Here is a 22,788-nt window from a genome sequence, read left to right on the forward strand (position 1 = left end):
AATTTACAGGTTAAAATATTATGAATATCTTCTCTCCCATCATTTTTTTAAATCCTTGAATTTGTCTAACAGATTCCCTCCAGGGATTTCCTTTGTGTCCGATTCCGGATATTTGAACTTTTTGAAGTTGGGTATCTTAGTCCCGCTACTTTCACAGTGTATGAATACCACAGACCAGGTAATCAACTCTACTCTAAAATTTCTTTGGAAGACTACTTTACATTCTTTACAGAACATTTAGAAATCCACCAAAGTCCTGTAAATTTTATATATTGCCTCTTTTGGACACCACTCTTCATAAAAGTCTCAACTAGAACATTCATACCAACTACTGTATACAAACTACTTCGTGACATTGAGCAAATCATTTCACTTCTCAGTCATGAGTTTCTTCATTTTTAAAATAACTGGATTATATTTCCTACAACTTTAAAAGTTGTATCTGTGGTTTCAAGTTTATCTGTGGTGTTCACTTTCAGTGTTCATCACATCTCTCCTTTTTAGAGAAGCCCACTAACCCTTCTATTTCTTTAATCTCCTCAGAACAACTTCTACCCCATCTGTATTGTTATTACATTTTGCAGAGAGCTCTATTATGGAAGTTATCACACTACCTTGTAATTATTTGTTTGTATGTCTTTCTCACCAATGCCAGAGTGTCTCTAGTATCTAACACAGTGCCAAGTATATAATGTGAACCCAATAAATATTTGTTGAATGAATGATCCCGCATTTGACTACTCAGAGAATGTTAAGTGATTGGAGAGTTTATTGGTTCACAAGACAGATGACTCTACCTTGGGCGGTTCTATTTGTCAGAAAATTCTTAAAGTGAACCAAACTCTGATACCCTTTTATTCTAGTTCTATATTCTGAAATCACATAGGATATACCTAAAGCCCTCTTCCCCCTAAGAGAGAGATATATATGCTTTTCTTCTCTTGTCCAGCCTAAACAATTGCAATTCTTTCAATAGATCCTCACGTAACATAATTTATTTTCCTCTTATTCATGGAAGCATCAAATATTTTCATTTCGAGAAATAAATGTTGAACAGGAAAATTTCAGGCACAGAACTAAGCTGACAAGGGGAAATCTTTCTGTGGGTAGAGGAGCCCTTCCCAGAATAGCCAAGTCATAATTTAACTTCCCTGGTCCTTAGCTATAAAAAGAAGGGTTTGGAAAAGGCGATCTCTGAGGTCCCATGTAAGAGACTCACCGATTAGTAAATGTGTTGTGCATCAATTACACCACTTCTCTTAACCACACTTTTATTGCCACAGATAAACAGTGCACCATGTTTTATAGCACTTCTAATACCAAACTTCAGAAAGTCTGTGAAGGAGCCACGTGCAAGTGTGTAGAAGGTAAACTTCATTTAACATATTTAGGCTGCATGTTTGTTTAAAGCAGCCACTCATAATCTGAGGTTAGTCTGGGGGCAGTTGTTTGGCAAACTATCATTTCTCAGAAGTAGAAATGTAATATCAGCTGATTGAAAGCTAATGATTCCTTGAGCATTTTAAAGCTACTTCTCCATAACTCCTGAACAACCTGACAGTTTGTGCTGTTCAGAGGCAGAGAAACACCATCCAGACAGTTGTTAGATATCACAGGGGTAACATGATGTGAAATTTTACTTTCAATTAGTCTTTTAACATAATAGGACCACAACCCAAGGAACAGAGGCTCAGGTCTAAGACACTGGCTCCTCTTTCTTTCCTATTATCCTTCCAGTTAATGGAATTCTCTGTTTATTGTCTAGTTCCATTCAGTCACTTGTAAATCAAAGACAGAGTTCTTGGCCAAGGAAAAGATCCAGAACTCACCAATAATCAACCACTGGCTCCAAAAGGGTCTGGATTGGTTTTGGCTTTGTTTTGGTTTTTTTTTTTTTCCCCCAAAATCCTTAATATCTGCACATTTCCTAGGTACTTATTGTGCCATCTTTTAGCTACAAATCAATCAAATCATCATTTTGGGTCTTTCAAAGGTCTTTTGATTGTACTCAAAATGGAAAAATTTCCCCCTTTCTTCAAGGGAAGCATATGCATTTCTGAAGAGCTGAATGTGGAGTAACCACTCACTCTAAGAATAAGACTTTTGCTCAAGATTTTGTTTTTGTTTTTGCTTGTTTTGTTTTTGCTGTATATAATGTTTCACTTTGTGGAAGAGGACAAAATGGGCTGGCCTTAGGAATCTGGCATTTGTAAGATTATACTGGATTGTCTCTGGGCTTATAAGAAATCGTGTTTACTCCCAGAGAGAGTATCTGCTTCTTTACATTAAGCTGACTTATATCATTTTTCACAAAATCCAGCTGACTGTGGGCAAATGCAGGAAGCATTGGATCTGACAATCTCTGCAGATACTAGAAAAGAAACAGCATGTAAACCAGAGATTGCATATGGTAAGTTCAAAAGTTCAATAGAGTTCCTTTAAACATGAAATTTTATGAAAATAAGATCAGTTAGAAAAATCAAAAACTTTACATAATGATTATGTGGAAACAACATTCCATGTATTCCCTTGAAGGAAAATGCCATCAATTTTCAGCATTAACCTGAAAAGTTATTTATTCTTCAACAAAGAAGTATGATTTTCATAAAAAATAATAGAAGTGACATGCACACAGCCAAGATATTTTAGTAAATCCTTTTGAATGACAGGCACTAAAACATACTCAAAAGGGAACTATTGAGAAGCCACAGAGATATAAGATTCCAGTTCTGTATTCTTGCAGTTGATAGAGCACAGGCAGAAACTGAAGTGATTTGGGAGGTTTGGCTCTTTTAAAAATCTCTTCAAGGTCAAAACATAAATACTAAATAATTTTCAATATATGTAGAATTGCAATCCATGTTTGAGACTCTCTCCATTTCAAAAGGAGGATCTCCTTCTAGTTGCCCAGAGCTCAGAGCTAAGTCAATGCTGAAGTACAGTTGTTGCCTTGTCTCAGTTCCTGATAGAATTAGCTCCTTTATTTTCTATCCATAGTTTTCAATTTTTTTGAGAAGAGGAGCATATTGGATGCTATCTCAGATCTTCTATTGGAAATTAGAAGGGCATTATTTATAAATTTAAAAATAGGTAGAGCTGATTTGGCACTTTGTGGTTACCAACTGCTTTCATATACAATTTCTCGTTGGATTTCCATACAAGCCCTTTGAGGTAACAGAGGATCTACCATCACCTTGTCAGTGAAGACACTGAGCCTCAGGGAGATTAAATAATTTGCAAAGTTATGCAAAGTCATGCAGGAAGTAAGTAGTAGAACTGGGATGCATCCTGGTTTCCAATATTATTTCCATCATAGTCTATTGAATTCTCTTAATAGAAATATGGCCACCAGAATGAATTTTGTATGGTTTGTAGCATTTCTTTCCTTTGAATTCATCTTTATTTTTTAAAAAAGTCAAAAAGTTGTCTAAGTCTGCCAAGACCCACTGCAATTTTTAAAATTTACATCAAGACTTGAAGAGCATACTATATTGTTTTAACAAACAAGAATTTCGCTAATTATTTCTTCCCTTCATTTGAGGAATATTTTCACTTTAAAATATGAGAAATCTATTTTAACACAGATAATAAATGCAAGTTCCCTCTTTCTACCCATACCCACACCCATGTTCACCATAAAGACTTAAGAATTTGAAAATCAGAACATTTTTCATCCATTTTAAGCCACTAATTAGCATAGCCTGTGGCTCAGCCACAATGAGTTCACCCATCTATGTATCATTTATTTATCTGTCTATATCTGGGAGAGACTCATAGGCTTGCAGAATCTCAAAAATGGACAAACCTTTTAGGTCATTCATTTCAACTCCATCAGAAACAAAATAAAAGGGGTCTCTTCTGAGGCCCCATAGAAGGGATGGGTTCCTTCAAGCTGGTCATTCCAGAGCTGAGGTCAAACACACCATACATCAAACATTGATGCCTGAATAAAGAGAAAACAGGATTGGGAGTGGTTCGTGTCAGATAGTTGCCAATCCAAGCAAGGATGAGTGAGGAAAAAAAAGAATTCTATTAAAGATCAAAGCCAGTGGAGCTACACAAGGTGGCAGCAAGGCAAGGAGATGAGGAGGCTCACATGGTTTGGCTGAAGAGTAAAGCCCCCTCTGTGGCCAGGTAGAGGAGAAGATGTTCTTCAAAGGATGCCCATGGGCATGACTCCTCTAATCTTAAAGGATCAGTACCTGAACCTTACATTTAACAAAGCCTTGTTTGTTTGTTTTGTGTGCTTCTGTTATTTAATTTAATATGGATTTTGTCTTAATCAGCCTGTTATATAACAGTGGCCAGGCCTAATGACTCAGATTGAGAGATTGATTCAGAATGAGGAGATTTGTAAAGGCTTCTTGGAAGAAATAAGATCTACCTCAGGGTGCCCATGATAGCTTGCTATGCTTAATTTCTCATTTGTTTGACAAATTCTAGCTTCTATTGGACATAACATTATTGGTATTAAGCCTAAATTGTTTTGTTTTTGTTTTTTACCAGCTTATAAAGTTAGAATCACATCCATCACTGAAGAAAATGTCTTTATCAAGTACACTGCAACCCTTCTGGATATTTACAAAACTGGTGAGAAGTCATTTATTCATTCTTTCATTTAATAGATACTTAGTACTTACTATGTGCCAGGCATTATATTAGACACAGAAGGTACAACTTGAATAAAACAAGCCAGGGTTTCTGCCTTCATAAAGCTTATTCTTCTTGGGGAGACACATTTTTTAAAGGTGTTAATATAAATATTTCTCACTGAATCCTTTTTTCCCAAATCTCAGCAAGGCCGTTTGATATGTTGTTCATGTGTTCTTTCCAGTACCTTGTGACGAACAAAAACCATAAGCCATCTTCAAAATCTTCAACTTTTCATTTGAAGTTATTTAAAACATTTTTAAATGAAATAGTTGATTTATTCAATAATGATTAAAATGTATCTTACCACCCTATTTATATCTTCCAAAAAGTTATTTTCTCATTTCAGTAGATAACAAATTTTGCAATAAGTAGGACCAGAAATTTAAATTGCAATAATATATTTATACTGATTTTTTTCTTTTAAAATTCTTTTTTTTTCTTTTCTTTTCTTTTTTTTTTTTTTTTTTTTTTTGAGACAGAGTCTGTCTGTCACCCCAGATAGAGTGCAGTGGTGTCATTGTAGCTCACTGCAACCTCAAACTTCTGGGCTCAAGTGATCCTCCTGCCTTAGCCACCTGAGTAGCTGAGATACAGGCACATGCCACCACACTCAGCTAATTTTTCTGTTTTTTGTAGAGATGGGGTCTCGCTGTTGCTCTGGCTGATCTCAAACTCCTGAGCTAAAGCAATTCTCCTGCCTCGGCCTCCCAGAGTGCTAGGATCACAGATGTGAGCCACTGCACCTGGCCTCTCTTCTAAAATTCTATCAAGTATTTCAAGTCTGAAAATGCTTAATTTTTTGTGAGATAGGGTCTTGCTATATTGTCTAGGCTGCTCTCAAACTCCTGGGCTCAAGGGCTCCCCCATCTCAGCTTCCTGGCTTGATTATTTTTAACAATACTCTAGAGTTTAAAATTCCATTGATACTTTTCAAATTTTTATTTGTCAACACTCTGATAAAAAACTTTTTTAGTTTTTTATTTCAAATGCTTCACTGCTTGAAACTGATTTGTGATGTTATTTAATTTTTTCTTCATTGATGGTCACAAATTTTCTTTATTTGAACCCTGATTGCCATTCTGTTGAAATAAGTGTTTAGCACTTTGATCTTTCCACAATCCAAGTTTTGAGCACCATTTGCATCCAACATTGACATCATAAGCAATCATAAGCCATTCCTTTTTTACTGAAATAATAGAGTGCTTTTCATTCCAGAAATACAAATTGTTTGCTTTATTTTGTACCAATTCTTTCATAGCATCCAAAGACATTCCAGACTTTTCTGAATTTTTCACAGCATCAGATGATTCCCAAGCTGCAGTCATTTATTAGTATTATTTATTCTTTGTTCTCCTGTAGGTTCAGAATGTTAATTTTTATAACATTTAAAAGGAAATGTTAAGAAACTTTTGCATATGCTTTATCTCTTCATTCTGGATGTTCATTTTTAATACTTATAAATTTTGAATTTATATAAATATCAAAATACCACATACTACTTACACAAGAACTGCTGTACGCTAATAGCAAACCATCTAGAATCCAGGGCAAACTATGTGGTTTGAGGACAATAATAAATTGGCATTTCTCCTAAAGCATAGGGTGTTTAAAAAGATGAAAAAAAGATTAGTGATTGTTGAAGCTGGGGTTAGTTAACTATTCTCCCTTCTTCGGAATAGGCTTGAAATTGTCCACAACAAAAAGTTTTAAAAAATAGTAAGGCCCCACATAGCCACACTGCTTACTATGACAGGGGCTGAATTGGGAGATAGTTCTGGGAGCATTGCTCAGATGTTGCTTGCAACAGGAAGCTATGCCATTGGGACAGCCTAAGAAAATTAGCTTGAACTAATGCATATACACTAAAATTTATATTACTAATGAAAGTTTGTCATTTACATAATTACTATCATACAGTACTTGCCACGAACTTCTCTGTAGCCATAAGGAACTGAAAAGCTTGAGAGAGAATTTATAATTGTGACATTAAAACACGAATGTGATAACCTTACTTGTGTGTCACTCAGGGGAAGCCGTTGCTGAGAAAGACTCTGAAATCACCTTTATTAGAAAGATTGCCTGTGCTAATGCTGACCTGGTAAAAGGAAGACAGTATTTAATTATGGGTAAAGAAGCCCTCCAGATAAAATACAATTTCAGCTTCAGGTAAGTCATCAGTATTTTGGAGTCTCTGATCTTCCCTCCAAAACTCTGTGTAATTTATTCTGAAATACACTACATGTTTCTCATGTATCCTGCTGTTAGCCAGCAGACCATTATGAACATAAATGAAATAATACAAGTTTCAAACCGAGAACTATTTGAAACCATCATGGCAGCTGAGGACCTAGCTGACTGACCAACCCTCTGGGTGACTAACCCTGATGGTGAATCTGAATGTGCTTGTCTGGCCTGCCCCAACCACCCCACCCGCTCCCTCAATGCGTTCTCAGACTGTTCTGTTTGTAAAAAACTAAATGTTTATATATGCGTTTTATTATCTGCTTTTGAAAACTAGACGTTGAAATAGACGTCATTCCTGCCTTTAACCAGAGGAGCCCCCAGCAGCTTCACAATGCTGCAGGGGGTTGTGAACCTTCCCCAGGAGAGGCTGGTCCAGAAGAGTTTGGCTGATAGCCTGACCCCTGGGGACCTGACCACAACTGGGATCTTACAAAGGAACTCAAATACAGCTTTTCTCTATTTGTGGCCATCCTCACAAACACTTTCTTTCCATTTTTTCTTGGTAGGTACATCTACCCTTTAGATTCCTTGACCTGGATTGAATATTGGCCTACAGACACAACGTGTCCATCGTGTCAAGCATTTTTAGCTAATTTAGATGAGTTTGCTGAAGACATCTTTTTAAATGGCTGCCAAAACGCCTGAAGTTCAGCTGCATACAGTTTTCACTTATGGACTCCTATTATTGAAGTTTTTTTCTTCTTTTTTTTTTAACATTCACAGCTGGTCTTATTTGGAAAGCTCACTTTACTTAGAATTAGTAGCACTTGCTTTTATTAGAGAACAGGTTTAAGAGCTGTAACTTTCTGAAATAACATGGCTTTGAGGGGCATGAAGGCAGATACTCCAAGGTTATTGGACACCGGAAGCAATAAATTGGAACACCTCCTAAAACCTAGCACTCAGGAATGTTTCCTGGGGCCAAAAGAATAGCCCATTGAAATGGAGTATCTTACAAAAACATGGCCTTTGCATGAAAGAAAATACCAAGGAACAGAAAACTGATCATTAAAGCCTGACTTTGCTTTCAAAATGTGCTAAAGAGCATGTTATTTTATGCTAGGTCAGCTTCAACCACACAAAGACCAGGCCAATTGAGAGAAGTGGAGAAGGTCGACAGTAGAGACTGTCTACTGAGAAGGCCTAACCTCAGAGCCCTCAGCAAACTGAGAAGGTAGGCGAGCTTGTCTTTGCCCCACTCGTCTTCTACTGCCCTCTCCATCCCCAGATGGGAGCTCCCACCACTCCCTTCCGGCCCTCCCAGCACACGTTCATTTCCCCCAGGAACTTGCTCTTGCCAGTAATTGCTCTACCAGAAGGCAGGCCCCAGTGCAACAACCTGGTGAAAAGAAAGAGCATCAGGAGACCTTTGTTCTAGCCCTAAATAGGTCTTTGAGCCTCAGTTTGAGCTTTATAAAAGAGAATTTATAAAAGGTGGTTCATTTTTAAGTGACATTTTGCAGCACTTCAAATCTTATAAGAGAGTTCTCACATATATTCCCATTTAATGTTTCAAGAATCTCACAAAGGACAGGAATTATTATTATTATTACCCCATTTTCCAGAGGAGGAAATAGAGGCTCAGAAAGGAGAAGCAATTTTCCTAGCCTAGTAAGGGGCAGAATTGGAGATCAAACCCGAAGGTTCTCTCTCAGTCTAAACATATCCCTGTTCTGTACCACTACACAGAACATTGCTTTGGGGCTTAATTTTCCAAGGTGAAGGCAGCATGTAGTAGGAGTTTCTTAGATGTAGATTAACCAGCCCCACTGAACTATCAGAAGGGAACATGAAGATAAACTCCACAATGGTAATTAAAAGTGACTGAAATGCATTCCCTCTGAAGAGTCTGCATTTTACCAGTTAGGTGAAACTGCCGAGGCCCTACAGTGTACCTTGTAAATAACACTAAGATTTTCCACTTCCAGAAACCAAGGACTTATTTTTCTTTAATGTCAAAGCTCACATTGTAGGCATTCGCTTGGAAAAAACAACCAATGTATTCAAGATGCCCAAACTCCCTGTCAGTGAGGGGTGAGGGGGCCTAACAGTGTCTCCTGTTACCTTCTTGCTTAAGGCAGAATAGAGGAAACCACTGAAGCTGCTTTGGAGGCACAAGAGCCTCTGAGCTATTTAGCTGCCTTCTTCCTGAGCACTAGCAAATAGGTTGGGCCACAATGGCCTAATTAACCCGCAATGCAGCTGAACTATCAAATATCAAAGCAAGCTTTTGTGAGTTAGCCTGGCACCATTAAAACATCTGCCAGCTCGTCCTCAGCTAACTCTTATACATTTGAACATACTTTGTTAGTGAGGCTTTTGTGACCTCCCAAACTAGACTGGGGCCCCTACTCAACCCTATGCTTCTCCCCCAAGGGCACTTGTGCTCTTGCAGTGATTTACTTAATCATATAGATTTGTTTGGAGTGCAGCTTCCTGACTACACTGTAAGCCTTGTGTGGGCAAGGTCTGGGTCTGTTCTATTCTCCATTAGCTCCCATGCCTGGCACAATGACAGGTACATTCTAGGGACTCAACAGGTGTTTATGGATACCCCCACTGGTTGCAGGGAATCAGAAAACCCAAGTTCTAGTCTTGGCTTTGGCCCTAACAGGCAGTGATTTGGGGCAAGCCTCTCAATCTCTTTGATAGCCTATAAAACAAGGGAGTTGAACACTCTAATATCTCTCTTATCTATAGCTAGAAGAAGATATTTTATAATCTTATGATGCGAAATGGAAAACAAAATCAAATGGCACGTAAGCATCCAAATATTGCTATCTATTTCTGTCTGTAAGTGTGAAGAGAGCTCAGAGAAGCTCACTGGAGGAGCAGCCAAGGCTTCCTGGAGGACAGTGGGATTTGGGTAGAGAGAGGGGTGCAAGAGGCCTTTCTGGGTGGGGGGGAAGCTTAAGGCAGGTTCCCACAGTGGGTAAGCCAGGTGATCTTAGGTGATACAGATACACATTGTTCATTTTATAGCTAGATGTTTATTTTAACATGTATAAGAAAAACTATAGCACATCAAAGCCATGATATAAAATTTTCTTTTAAAATAAATTTATTTGTCAAGAAGTAACTCTATTTAAGGGAAAATATTAAGGAAATAAAAGTATAGATTGTTCTTAGGACAAAAATCAGGTGGTTGGCATGCAAATGATTGAAATTTTAAAAACCCTATCTTAAGAAAATACGTGGAGTTGATGACTATGCGCCAAGCCTGAGGCAGGCAGCCCCTCTCTGTATTTCTCAGCAAGGGACTCTGGAGCAAAGTCATGTTCAGTCTCTCTTTTCAGCCCCTGTGATACTGATTTATTCAGGAACATCCAACAAATATGTATTGATTGGTAACTGTAGGCTGGGCCCAATTCTGGATGCTTGGTACCAAGATTCCTGCCCTGTGGAACTTAATTCCAACTGGGGGAGACATACAATGAACAACAAAGGCAATAATTAGGGAATTGATCTTGGATGTCAGAAGGTGATAAGGAACTTTGAGGAAAAAAAGTAGAGCAGATTAAGGGAGACTGGTAATGGACAGGGGAGGGGTTGCAGTTTTAAGTAGGGTGTTCAGTCCGAGTGGGCTTCAGTGAGAAGGTGAGATTTGAGCAAAGACTTGAAGGATGTGGAAGCCAAGTGTCCACCAGGATAAGAGTGTTCCAGGAACTCTGGGAACATAGTGCCCAGGCCTAGAGCAGGAGCATGCTGGTGTGTTACAGGAGAAGCAAGAGGCTGGGGTCACAGGTGCAGGTTGTACAGGTCAACAGAAGGGGCTTTGGGTTCACTGGGAAGCGGGAGTCACTGCAAGGCTTTTAACAGAAGAGTGACATGATCTTTCTTACCTTTTGAAGGAACTACTCTAATTCCTGTGTTGAAAATAAGGCAAGGGTACAAGTAAAGAGACCAGTTAGGAGCCAACTATAATAAACCAGGTGACGGATGATGGTGCCTCTGACCAGAGTGGTAGCCGTGGAAGTGTTGAAAAGTGGTTGAATTCTGGATATATATTAAAAGTAGATTCAACTTGATGCCCTGATAAATTAGAAACAAGTATGAGAGAAAGAGAAGAGTCAAGGACAATGCCAAGATTTTTGGCCTGAGCCACAGGAAAGATGGAGTTGCAGTTCACTGAGATTGGGAAGGCCACAGATGGAGCAGGCTGGGGGCAGTTAGGAATCAGAAGTTCAGTTTTAGATGTGTTGAGTTTCAGAAGAAATCTATTAAACATCCAAGTGAAGGAATCGAGAAGGCAATTGTGATACAGTATGGAGTTCAGGAGAGAGGTCCAGACTGAAAAATAAAAATCTGAGAGTCATCAGCATATTGAAGCCATTTCATTGCACTAACCAATGAATGAATTATGTGAATATAGAGGAGAGGGAAAAAGAGGACCAAGGACAGACCTTTGAAGCATTCTGATGTTAAGTTGTTAGAGAAAAGAGATGGAAGATTTGGGTTAGGAGAGAAAAACAAGAGACCAAGGTGTCCTGCAAGCCAAGTGTAAGGACAGAGTTTGTAGGAAGAAGAGTGTTGAACTGCATCGAGTGCTGCTGAAAAGAGAAGATGAAGACTTGGCCATGGGGTTTAGCTTTGGTGACTTTGACAGAGCATGTTAGGTGAAGTAGTGGGAATAATGGCCCAATTGGAGTGAATTTAAGGGTGAATGGGAGGAGAGGATAGACAATTCTTTCAAGAAATTTTGCCACAAAGGGGAGCAAAGAAATAGGTTGGGGGAACTTGAGTGAAGAAAAGGTTAAGATGGAAGAAATAACACATTTGTGCACTAAAGGGAATGATCCAGTAGAGATCAGATAATTGGTGCTGCAGGACAGAGAAAGGAGAATTGCTAGAATAATGTCCCTGAAGAGGAAAAGTGAAAAGTGGATGGGATCTGGAGCACAAGTGGAGGACTGGGCTTTAACTAAGAACACTGCTAGCTCATCTGTGCCAGGGGTTGGCAAACAACTTCTGTAAAGGGCCATACATTAAAATATCCATAAATATTTTAGGTGTTGTGGGCTACACTGTCTCTGTTGCAACTGCTCAGCTCTCTTGTAGCACAAATGCAACCACAGATAATGCAGAAAGGAATTGGGGTGGACAGAGGCAGGCTAGGTTAGCCCTCAGGCAGCAGCATACTGATCCCTGGTCCATGGTGACAGGCAGAGAGGCCGAGTACGAGGAGCAGATGTTGAGGAGGGTAGACGTGGTGGTGAGAGTCTGTGGAAGTTCTTTCCTCAGAGAAATCGGAAGATCATCTCCTGAGATGGGGACTAGGAGGAGCCATTGGAGGTGTGAGGGGAGGGAAGAGGGGTAAAAAAGTTGTCTAGAAGAGAGGGAGTCTGAACAGACTAAGTACTTAGGATCTGTTTGCCTCTCAGTGTTAAGGATCCACTTGAGGTTTCTAGTTATGAATGTAAAGTGGGACTGGTCAGCATGGTTTGTGGGGTTTTCTCCAGCCACATTCAGATCCTTCTCAGAGTCTAATGAAAGCTATAGACTTGCCAATTCCCTGCAGTCAGGACAACTAGAAACACCTGTAACTGAGGAAAGTTGAGTTTATTGGCTCTTTGCAACAAGGAAGAACACACACCATGGTACCCTCAGGCTGCTCAGTGAGAGGGAGGGTGGTAGAAATGACTTATAAGATTTGTACCTGTGAGAGATTATTTGGGAAGGTTTGGAGCAGTGGAGATTTGCTCTGATTGGATGCTGTCAGGAAGCAGGGAAAATCCTACGGTCCAGTGTCTGAATTCTCTAGCTAAGAGGAAAAGAACAGCACTCACAATAGCTGGGAATGGGGGAGATGTGGTCATTTTTGTGGTTTGGACAATGTTCTTGTTTTTATTCTCTGCTCAAACATGATTTGGAGTAGTTTTTTTGTTTTGTTTTGTTTTGTTTTGTTCTTGTCTTGATGCATTTTGCCTGATGTGGGTGTTCTGTGACGTTCAGACACAGAGTACACCACAGCCTGTCTCTGAGTCTCAGGTCAGCTCCTAGGGACACCAAGGCCTAGCTCCAACTGTCACGGGCTGCTCTTCTCTTTCAGAACCTTTTCCCCAAAAGAATGCACACGCACACAGTGCACACGCTTGCACACTATTACAGAGGCTCCCCTGAAAGTCCATGCATGGACCCCTTGATTGGAAACCCCTGTCTCAAGAGCCAGGAATTTAGCAGCCAAATTGGGAGGTTCTCAGAGACACAAAGCCACTCTGGATCATGTTTCTGTGGGTTTTACCTACTCCTGAAAGGAGATTGATTCTGTATGTTTAATGTAATGAGAAAAAACCTGTCACCAGGGACACGATCTTTAACTTTGATTGGGAGATTAAAATATTCCTTTCTGTCTCTGAGTCAAAGAAAGGGACGAGGAGAGAGGGAGAGAGGCAGAAAGGAAAGAATGAAGAAGAGAGGTTGAAAGGAGAGGAGTAGAGAGAAGGGAAGAGAGAGAGGGAGGGAGGGAGAGAACTCCATTTCTCAGAACCTTCTGGATTCTTCTCAGCTGGCAGGGTTGCCACCCTGACAGACAAGTTGGCAGAAACGGATCTGTTCCTTGGAACACAATGTCCACTCGTTCACTATTTCCATCACTATAATTAGATATGTGTATGTTACATACACAGTTACAAGTTACACAACATCCAAACCAGAAAGGACCTAGATCTCATCTCACCCACTTCCTTCATTTTCCCCTGGGAGAACTGAAGCCCAGAGGCGTGGAGGGGCAGCTTGCCTGGGGTTATGGTGCTGTTAGGTGGAAGGGCAGGGACACAAACCCTGGGCCTCTGACTCAGCCCAGTGTTCTTTCCCCCACACCGACAAACAGGAGTTACAGGGAGAGATTTGGGCTCCCTGTGAAGAAGTGTTTTCCTACGGCCAGAGCTGTTCAGGTAGAGTAGGCTCTGAGTTCCCCGTTGCTGCAGACATCCAAGCAGAGTCCAGCTGCCACCTTCCAGGGACATTGCAGGGGCAATTCCAGGTGGGGCAGTGGCCCTAATGTGAGGCCTTTCATAGTCAGGAAAACATCTACTTCTTTAAGCCTCCACTTTCACATCTGAAAAATGGAAGCACTGATAATACCTCAGTCAGAGGATTTCTATTAGACTTAAATGAGATAATACAGGTAATGCATATAAAATGATTAGCACAGTGCCTGGCCCAGTAAAAGCAATTTAGGATTAGGTAATAATACGTCCCTGGCACACTATAGGTGATAAATTCAATAAATGTTCTCCTTGTGAATATCCTACTTACAATCATAAAATATTGAAGTTTAAAGATCCCCTGGAGATCACCTGACCAATGCCTCCCCTTTTCACAGGTGAGAAAACAGGCCCAGGGAAGAGCAAGGACTCACTGAGGGGTCTCTGCAGTACAGTCAGGGCTAGAACCCCCAGCTCCCGGCTCCTCTTACCTCCTGTTGGCAGCCTGATATCTCCTCCTACCAGCTAGGCCTGAGAGGAGCAAGGCCTACAGAGATGCGGGGGACGGCAGGAGGGGGAGGATTGTTTGGCTTAACAATATTTTTCCAAATAGAGAATCTTTAGGAAATTAGAGCCAGGATTAGGCTCTAATTCTCTGAGAGCAGAGGAAGAGGAAGAGAAAGGAGATATGCCCAGAGTAGGAGGAGAGAGCAGAAAGGTTTCCTGAGTCTGTTGGGGCATTGGGGCAGGGTCAGTCATCATTCATCCTCTTCTTGCCTCCTCCTTTCACCTCTAAAGGCAAAAGGCCAAACTGTGGTCTGTACGTTAATTAAATGCTGGATGTGGAAATTAAAATGGCTCACCAATTTGGCTATGTTGTGTGGGTGTGTGTGTGTGTGAGAGAGAGAGAGAAAGACAGAGATAAAGAGAGAGAGAAAAAGGAGTCGTTACAATGGGAAAGTGATATGGTGAGGAAGTAAGATACTGAACCATGAGACAGAAGGGCTGCCCTCACTTGTGACCTTGGGAGTGTTTCTGAACCTTGTCAAGCCTCAGTTTGCCCAACTATAAAGTAGGAGTAACATTATCAGCCCTAAAGTGTTATAAGAATTAGAAAAAATACCTACGTGCCAACTCAGGACCTCACAGTCTGTGGCAGCCAATGGCAGCTGGCCAGAGTGTGATTTCTAACCCTGTTAACTCTCTGTGCCTCAGTTCTCTCTTTTGGAAATGAGGTGATAAATTTCTCCCAGCCCAATTTACAGAATTGTTGCAAGGATGGAATAATATTAAACAAGTGAAAGAACTTTTAAATTGTAGAATCTGGAACAAATATGGACATAGCATTAGTAACCAAAAGTATTGTTGTGCTAAGAAACCATTGGCAAAGACTGCATGGTATGCTTTTAAAAGATTGGAAAGGGGCCATTATCTCAAAAAACAATCTCCCCCAGTGCCTCAAATTTTCCTGAGTGCTTCCTCCTTGGGTCTTCCAGGCTGTCGGCCTTAGAGCAGTGCTACCCAAAGTGTGGTCTCCTAACCAGCAGCATTCATATCACCTGGGAGTTTGTTAGAAATGCACGTTCTCAGGCCCCAGCCCATACCTACTGAATCAGAAACTCTTGGGGGTAGAGCTGAAAAATCTGTATTTTGATAGATCTCCAGGAAAATTATAGGCACATCAAAGTTTAAGAAGTGTTATTTAAGAGCTTGTGAAACTGCAAGTTCTGATTCTGTAGGTCTGGGGTAGGCCATCCTGTTTTCTTTTGGGCAGTTGTAATAATTTCTCTTTTTTTCCTTCTAATTGCCATCATTTTATAGTTACAGGTTGAATATCCCTAATCCTAAAATCTAAAACTTTTTGAGTGTTGACACGATGCTACAAGTGGAAAATTCCATATATAAGTACTTAATGCAAACTTTGTTTCGTGTACAAAATTATTTAAAATAATGTATAAAATTACCTTCAGGCTATGCATATGAGGTATATATGAAACACAAATAAATTTCGTGTTTAGACTTGGGTCCCATCACCAAGATATCTCGTTTTATATATATATATATATATATATATATATATATATATATATATATATATATATATATATATACACATATATGCAAATATTCTAAAATCTGAAAACATCCAAAATCTGAAACGCTTCTGGTCCCAAGCATTTCAGATAAGGGGTACACAACCTGTACCTTATTCTGTTTTATTTATTTTTAGCTTGTATTTATTTATTTGTTCTTAGAGGGTGTTTTTTTTTTCTTTTTTGCTTCACCTTTTTTGTAATATTCCTAGCAAATACTGTCCATGTTCTTTCATTTTTAAAAAATTCTGCTGTTGCTCTAGTGGCCAGGCAGGAAGCATAGGAACACAGGGACAGAGTGCTGCTGCGTGGGCCTGGCAATGTGCAGAACTATATAAAACACGTCTCTCTGTCCCTAGAGGTCTACGTACAGAGGTGCTCTTGTCCCTTAGTGTTCCCAACCCCATGTCCTAAGCAGAACAGCTCCAAACTAGAAATAGCCTCTGTGAAGGGGCCTTCAGTACCAGATTCAAGCCCCACTTTGTGGCCCTTGCTTTCATTCCTCACTGCCTCCCAACCCCGTCCCCCAGACCTCTATAGCAAGCTGAAGAGCAGGTGCACTTGTCAGCTTTTCTGCTCACCCTGGGCCCTATAGCCAGACTCAATTTCACACAACAGGTCTGTCATCCCACATGGGTCTTTGAGGCCGGGCTGTTGCCCCTCTTGACAGGCCGTGGAGAGGCCCTGCTTGGTTGATTACCACTGCTGCTCACGATAGCTCCCTTGACCCACCAGGGGCCACTGCTCTGATCTGCCATCCCCACATCCAGCCCATGCCTTCCCTCCCTCTCTCCCCCACATACCAGAAATCACCACCTTGGCACTTGGGAGTCAAATAGTTGCCCAGCAAATGAAAACCGATCTGACTTCTTTGCAAAGCAACTTGACAGTGCATTCCGAGAGCCAAAATACGTTTATATCTCTTGATCCAATAATCCGTCTGTTGAATTATTTATGTAGAGTAAATTCCCAAAAGGAAAAAAAATTTGTACACAAAGATCTTCTGTGGGGGATTAATTATTCATTCAATAAATATTTATTGAGTGACTCCTACGTGCCAGGCATAGTTCTAGATGGTATAATCATGATAAACAAGATCCCCGCTCTCCTGGAGATTATAATTGGGAGAAAAACAATAAATATCTATATAAATAAGAAAAAACATATTTACTAAATTCTCTGCAGATAATTAAAATAAAGGTCTGTGACAGAGAATAAAACTGGGTGGCTGCTCTAGATCAGTGGTCAGGGAAGGTCTATTAAATCTCACTAAATAAGGAGACATTTAAGTTGAGATTCTCTTAACAGGAAGGAATAGCCATATGAAGGTCTGGGAGAGAGCATTCCAGAAAGAGAGGCTGGTGAATGTAAATACCCAGTGGTCCTGGGGACAGCAAGAAGGCTGATGTGGGCCGGGTGTGGTGGCTCACACCTGTAATCCTAGCACTCTGGGAGGCTGAGGTGAGAGGATAGGTTGAGGTCAGGAGTTTGAGACCAGCCTCAGCAAGAGTGAGACCCTGTCTCTACTAAAAATAGAAAAATTATCCTGGCATGGTGGTGAGCACCTGTAGTCCCAGCTACTTGGGAGACTGAGGCAGGAGTATAGCTTGAGCCCAGGGGTTTGAGGTTGCTGTAAGCTAGGCTGACGCCAATGCCCTCTACCCAGGGTGATAGACTGAGACCCTGTCTCAAAAAAAAAAAAAAAAAAAAAAAAGGCCAAGGTGGCTGGATCAAAGAAAGCAATGGACAATGAGATTGGTGAAGTGAGAGGGTCCAGATCAAGAGGATTTTGTGAGCACTGGTGAGATGTTTGGATTTTATGCAGTTGAGAGTATGAAGCAAGGGCAGGAGACCAGACTGGAGATGAGAACAGAGGCGGGGAGGACAGGTAAAAGCTATTACACTTGTCCTGGTGAGAGATGACAGTAGCTTGAATTAGAATGGGAGAAATGGGGATGAGCAGACATGTATGGATTCAGGATATTTTTGGAAGTGGGGCTGAAAGGATTTGCTGAAAGAATTGGGATGGGGTGATGAAAGCAGGAGAATCAAGGATTACTCATGGATTCTTGGCTTGAGCTACTACAGGTGCCATTTATACAGCTAGGGAAGACAGGAAATGGTGCACTTTTAGGAAAATAAGAAAGGAAGATGTTATAGGTTGAACTGTGTCTCCCAAAAAGATATGTTGAGATTCTAACCCACGGTACCTCAGAATGTGACCTTATTTGGAAATAAGATTGTTGCAGGTGTAATTAGTTAAGGTAAAACGAGGTTACATTGGTATAGGCTGGCCCCTTAATCCAATGTGACTGGTGTCCTTACGAGAAGAGGAAATTTGAACACCATGTGAAGACACAAACACTGGAGAGAAGACGGCCACATAAAGACAGAGGCAGAAACTGGAGTGACACAACTACAAGCCAAGGAACACTGAGATTTGCCACTGTCACCAGAAGCTAGGAGAGAGGCATGGAGATTCTCCCTCAGGAGCCAATCCTGCTGACACTTTGATTTCAGACTTCTAACCTCTAGAACTGTGAGAGAATAAATTCCTATTGTTTTAAGCCACCCAGTTTATTGTTTTTATTTCAGCATATTATGGGAATATTAGCATATTCTACTAAGTGAAGTATCATAAGAATGGAAAAACAAGCACCACATGTACTCACCATCAAATTGGTATTAACTGATCAACACTTAAGTGCACATATAGTAATAACATTCATCAGGTGTGGGGCAGATGGGAGAGGGGAGGAGGGGATGGGTATATGCATACCTAATGGGTGCGGTATGCACCATCCCGAGTGCGATGGACACACTTGAAGTTCTGACTTGAGTGGGGCAAAGGCAATATATGTAACCTAAATATTTGTACCCCCATAATATGCTGAAATAAAAATTAATTAATTAATTAAATCAGATAAATTTTTAAAAAGAAGCAATTGGAGTAGAAATAGAATTAAGCAAGGAAGACTTCCTAGAAGAGCTGACCTTTGTAAAAAGAACTGCATGCCTGGGGTAGGGAGCTTACCATGGACTAGACATTGTGCCAGCCTCAAGGGGTAGACTCAGTACAAGTTCCCATAGTCACTGGGAACACACCTCTGCTAAAGCTCTTGTCACACGGTCTCCTGATTGCTTATCTGTGTCCCTCCATCCTTCTGTGAGCTCCTTGAGGTCAGGGCTTGTATCTTGTTGCTCTCTGTATCCTAAGCACCTGGCACATGGTAGGTATAAATTAAAGTCTGTGACATTTAATAGAACATCAGAATCAGAATGTAATTGTCATATAAGAACTTGCAACAAAGGCACATTGATACTGAGTCCCTCAACCTGTGGACATGAGAACCCCCAGAAGGTAGGAGTTTAAAGCCTGAAGAACAGCTGAACTTTCTGGCAATGGTTCAGTAGCTTTATCTGAAGTAAGCACAGGGTCTTTGCTGCTTTGGAAGAAGTGATAGAAGCAAATGATGACAATTAGAAAATATAATGAAAGACGAGATCCTGTTTTACAATAGCAAATATAATTGCTACATTGAGTAAATGAGACTTGCTATATATATCCATAAGTCAACTTGATTTTGTCTTCTAACCCCCTATAAAGACTTGCTCAGAGGGAAGGGAGAGAAGTCCTTTCTCTGTCCTTTAAGGAAAACCAAGTATCTTATGAATATTCTGAACACTCTTAGGAAGTAAAAAGTCCTGTGATTACTTCTGTCACCAAACTACTCTATTCATAAATTACATGTTCAGTCCCATACAAAAGCTAAATTCCAAACTTGATTTAAAATTGAATCTTCCCTCCTCTCCCAACCAGGGCTTGGTGCAGGTGGGACCCCCCTAGGCTGGGAATAGTGTCATAGGCAGCTGCTTCTCTCCCCAGACCTCCCTCCTCAGTTTGCTAACTGGGGAAGCTTCTTTTTATTGATATTGTAGCAATAAATAAAAAATGCATACCATAAAATTTACCATCTTAACTACATCTAAGTAAACGGTTCAGTCGTGTTAAGTATATTGATGTTGCTGTGCAAGCTAACTGTGACTTCTGACCTCTCCAGGGCTAGAGGGCTGGGGTAGGGAGGAGAGGTAGAAGAAAGGGGAGCAGGAGAGTGCTTGACCAGTACTGCTGTAAGATGGCTTTCAAGGGCTTTAAAGCTGACTCTTGGGTGGGCATGACCGTGGGTCTTTAGACACTCCTCCCAATTTCTAAGGACCTCTCACCACTATAGGAGCATTGCACTGCCCTGAATCCCATTGTTCACTCCTCTTGCAGTCCTGGAAATCCAGCAGTGCCTTCAGTTTGTTCCCCCTGTTGGACAAACCTGAGAGGCCTTCACATCAGCTCTTCTCATGTATGGCCCACTCCTCGTCCATGGGGACACCATCCTTTGCCCAAACCAGCTTTGGGAGTTCAGGCTGATCAGAGCAGAGCCACCTCTCTTCTGTCTTGTTTGTCTAAGATGGTGCCTATCTCTCACCGTTTAGATTTCTTGGGTAGCTGTCAGATGCTGCTGTGAGACAGAGCCCAACATGTATCCCCTCCTGAAACTACCATTGACATTACTGTTACATTCTCTAAGCAAACTCCATCATGCCCCTCTGTCTTGACTTGAGAAGAAATGGGGAAACACATCTTATTACCGGCTCTTTCCAACAAAATCTTCATTCAACCTTAATTTTCTAATGACAGAGCTAAGGGTCTCAGGGCTCTTTCTACAGCACCGTACAGCTAAGCAGTATAAAGTGCATCATGCACATGCACACATGTGCATGCCCATATATGGGGGAATCAAAGATGAATCCAACACTGTTTCTCATGGGATTCAGTCTATTAGGGGAACTGTAACATGCACCCATATGATGAGTTCAAGGCAGGATAGTTCCTGCTGGGTTCAGTGGAGAAAGCTCCGTGGAGCAGGTGACCTCTGAGCTGGGACTTGAAGAATGACTAATATTTTGAATACATTGAAATGAAGTCATTTCAGAGAGAAAAAAATGATGGGAGCAAATGCCTAGCAGTGGGAGTCAAGGGAGGTGTGGACAGAAATCCTTAGGTAGTTTGTTTAAATGAGACAAGTGGAAGATAAGGCCAAGCTGGACCAAAAATGAAAAAGAAAGATACAGGGTTTGGATTTTTTTCCTGCAGGAAGTGAAAAGTTTTGAAAGTTTCTGAACAGGGCAGTAGGATAGAGGATGGATTAGGGAAGGTAGCGACTAACTCTCGGTGAAACATGTTCTTCATTTCCTTGAGTCATTAACCAGGGTCCCATTAAGAAGAAAAATTAAAACAAAAACCTTCCAGGATTTGCTTTCTTTTCCAGGAAAACCCCTGCCCTTTGGAGCCTCTCGTGTTCAGTTTATAAAGACGTCCAATCCTGTTTTTTACTGTTAGTAAAGGGGCTTTGGCACAGCTGCCAGTCCAGGACCCTACTCCCAACTCTGTGGCCCTTGGCTTCAAAGGCCTGATGGTGCTGCTTGGCCCATTTCCCAGTGGCCCCGAACACGGCTCTCTGGAGAGCCCAAGGAGAAGGGCTTCCCTTCCTGAGCAGGAGGACCAAAGAACCCTTGCCTCTGATGAGTCCAGCCACAAAGACTCCACCGTGGGCCCCACTGAATTCAGACCTGGAGCCAAATGGGAAAAATCCAGGAGGCTGCACAGCCAAGAAAACAGCGGGTGTGGATTCAAATTCCAGCTCTTCTCGCTTTCCTTTGTGATCTTGCGACCTCACTTAGGCCCTATGTCTTAAACTGTAAAATGGAAACAAAACCACCTACTTCACAAGGTTGCTTGAAAAGATTAAATGATAGAGATTTGTAAGCAAAACTAGCACATAGCAGATGCTCAATAAATATTCCTCCCACCCTTTCCCCCAACGTCTCTCTGTATGTGTTTCCTCACCTGTTAAATGTGGTGGAGATTCAAGGGTAAAGTTGATTCAGGTGAAGTTCCCAAACTTCTGTCATCTGCCCCACACAAAGGCTCTAGGGAGAGCAGAGGGCTTTTATCTGAGCTCTGGAAGCCATTTCTTCTTTTATTTTTTTCAACAATGAAAAAAATCACAAAAGACCACTTACTAGTAATAAACATTCACACACACTTGGAATAAGCCCATATCTCCTAACCTCTTCCACTACCACCACCTGACTCAGTTTCCTCATCTGTAAAGCTGTGTGAAGTAGGTCTCCTCCATCCCCTCTGCAACTGCCCAACCGGTTGGGAGGGCAGTGCCCGGCAGAGGGCGCTCTGAGTGTAACCTCTCAGCCAAGGCCCTGGGGAAAGGCAACAGTCCAAGGAAAATTCTAGTGGAAAAAATGAAGAAAGGATTCCAGGTTTATGAGTCCCAGACTTTAAAAAGCAAAACTGCTGAGTTGTCTCCTGAGTTAGGAAAAAAGAACACCACAGCCGTCTTGAGATTTCCAGGAAACTATTCGCAAAAGCTTGGGCAAGGCTGGCAGGGGGACCTTGGGGTGCCCCAGCTAAGGTTCCAGTGCCCTGGGAGGTGGGAGAAGGAGGCCGGCAGTATGAATGTGGGTGAGCACATGTTCTTGGGCACAGTGGGGTTATGTGGGTTTATGCGTGCCATGTCTGTACATGTTTGTGTGTGCCTGTGGGTACAATCCCGTGAGTATTTATTAAACATCTTCTATGCTCTGCTGGCCACAGTGCCAAGTGATGGGATGCAACAGCAAATTGAACACAGTCCCTAACCTCATGAAGCTTAATTTAGTGAGGGATGCAAAGTAACAGGCAACTTCAACTCAGAGGGCAAGCATCTGGGAGGTGGCTTATATGGCAGTTCAGAACATTGGCTTTATGTTCGGGCAGCCTGGGATTCAAGTCTACCCACTAGCTACATGATCTTGGAGAT

At 41.3% G+C, this 22,788-nt stretch overlaps 1 protein-coding gene across 7 annotated transcripts in view; it reads left to right on the forward strand.

Annotated features, from left to right (window-relative positions):
- C5 (complement C5) overlaps window positions 1-22,788 on the forward strand; it is a 109,591-nt gene that overhangs the window by 77,288 nt on the left and 9,515 nt on the right. Inside the window, exons 36-42 of one of the 7 annotated variants that reach the window (XM_045563049.1) lie at window positions 73-178; window positions 1,284-1,367; window positions 2,321-2,410; window positions 4,507-4,590; window positions 6,681-6,819; window positions 7,961-8,071; window positions 21,241-21,777. In XM_045563049.1, coding sequence (XP_045419005.1) covers window positions 73-178; window positions 1,284-1,367; window positions 2,321-2,410; window positions 4,507-4,590; window positions 6,681-6,819; window positions 7,961-8,071; window positions 21,241-21,385 — 759 coding nt within the window. In that variant the 3' untranslated portion in view covers window positions 21,386-21,777. Of the gene's footprint in view, window positions 1-72; window positions 179-1,283; window positions 1,368-2,320; window positions 2,411-4,506; window positions 4,591-6,680; window positions 6,820-7,403; window positions 7,931-7,960; window positions 8,072-8,181; window positions 12,183-14,221; window positions 15,797-18,205; window positions 18,487-21,240; window positions 21,778-22,788 lie in introns of those variants that run through there. The other 6 variants (XM_045563053.1, XM_045563056.1, XM_045563050.1 and 3 more) reach the window with 6 other exon arrangements.

This window comes from Lemur catta, chromosome 10, assembly GCF_020740605.2.
Source record: "Lemur catta isolate mLemCat1 chromosome 10, mLemCat1.pri, whole genome shotgun sequence".
NCBI classification, from domain to species: Eukaryota; Metazoa; Chordata; class Mammalia; order Primates; family Lemuridae; genus Lemur; species Lemur catta.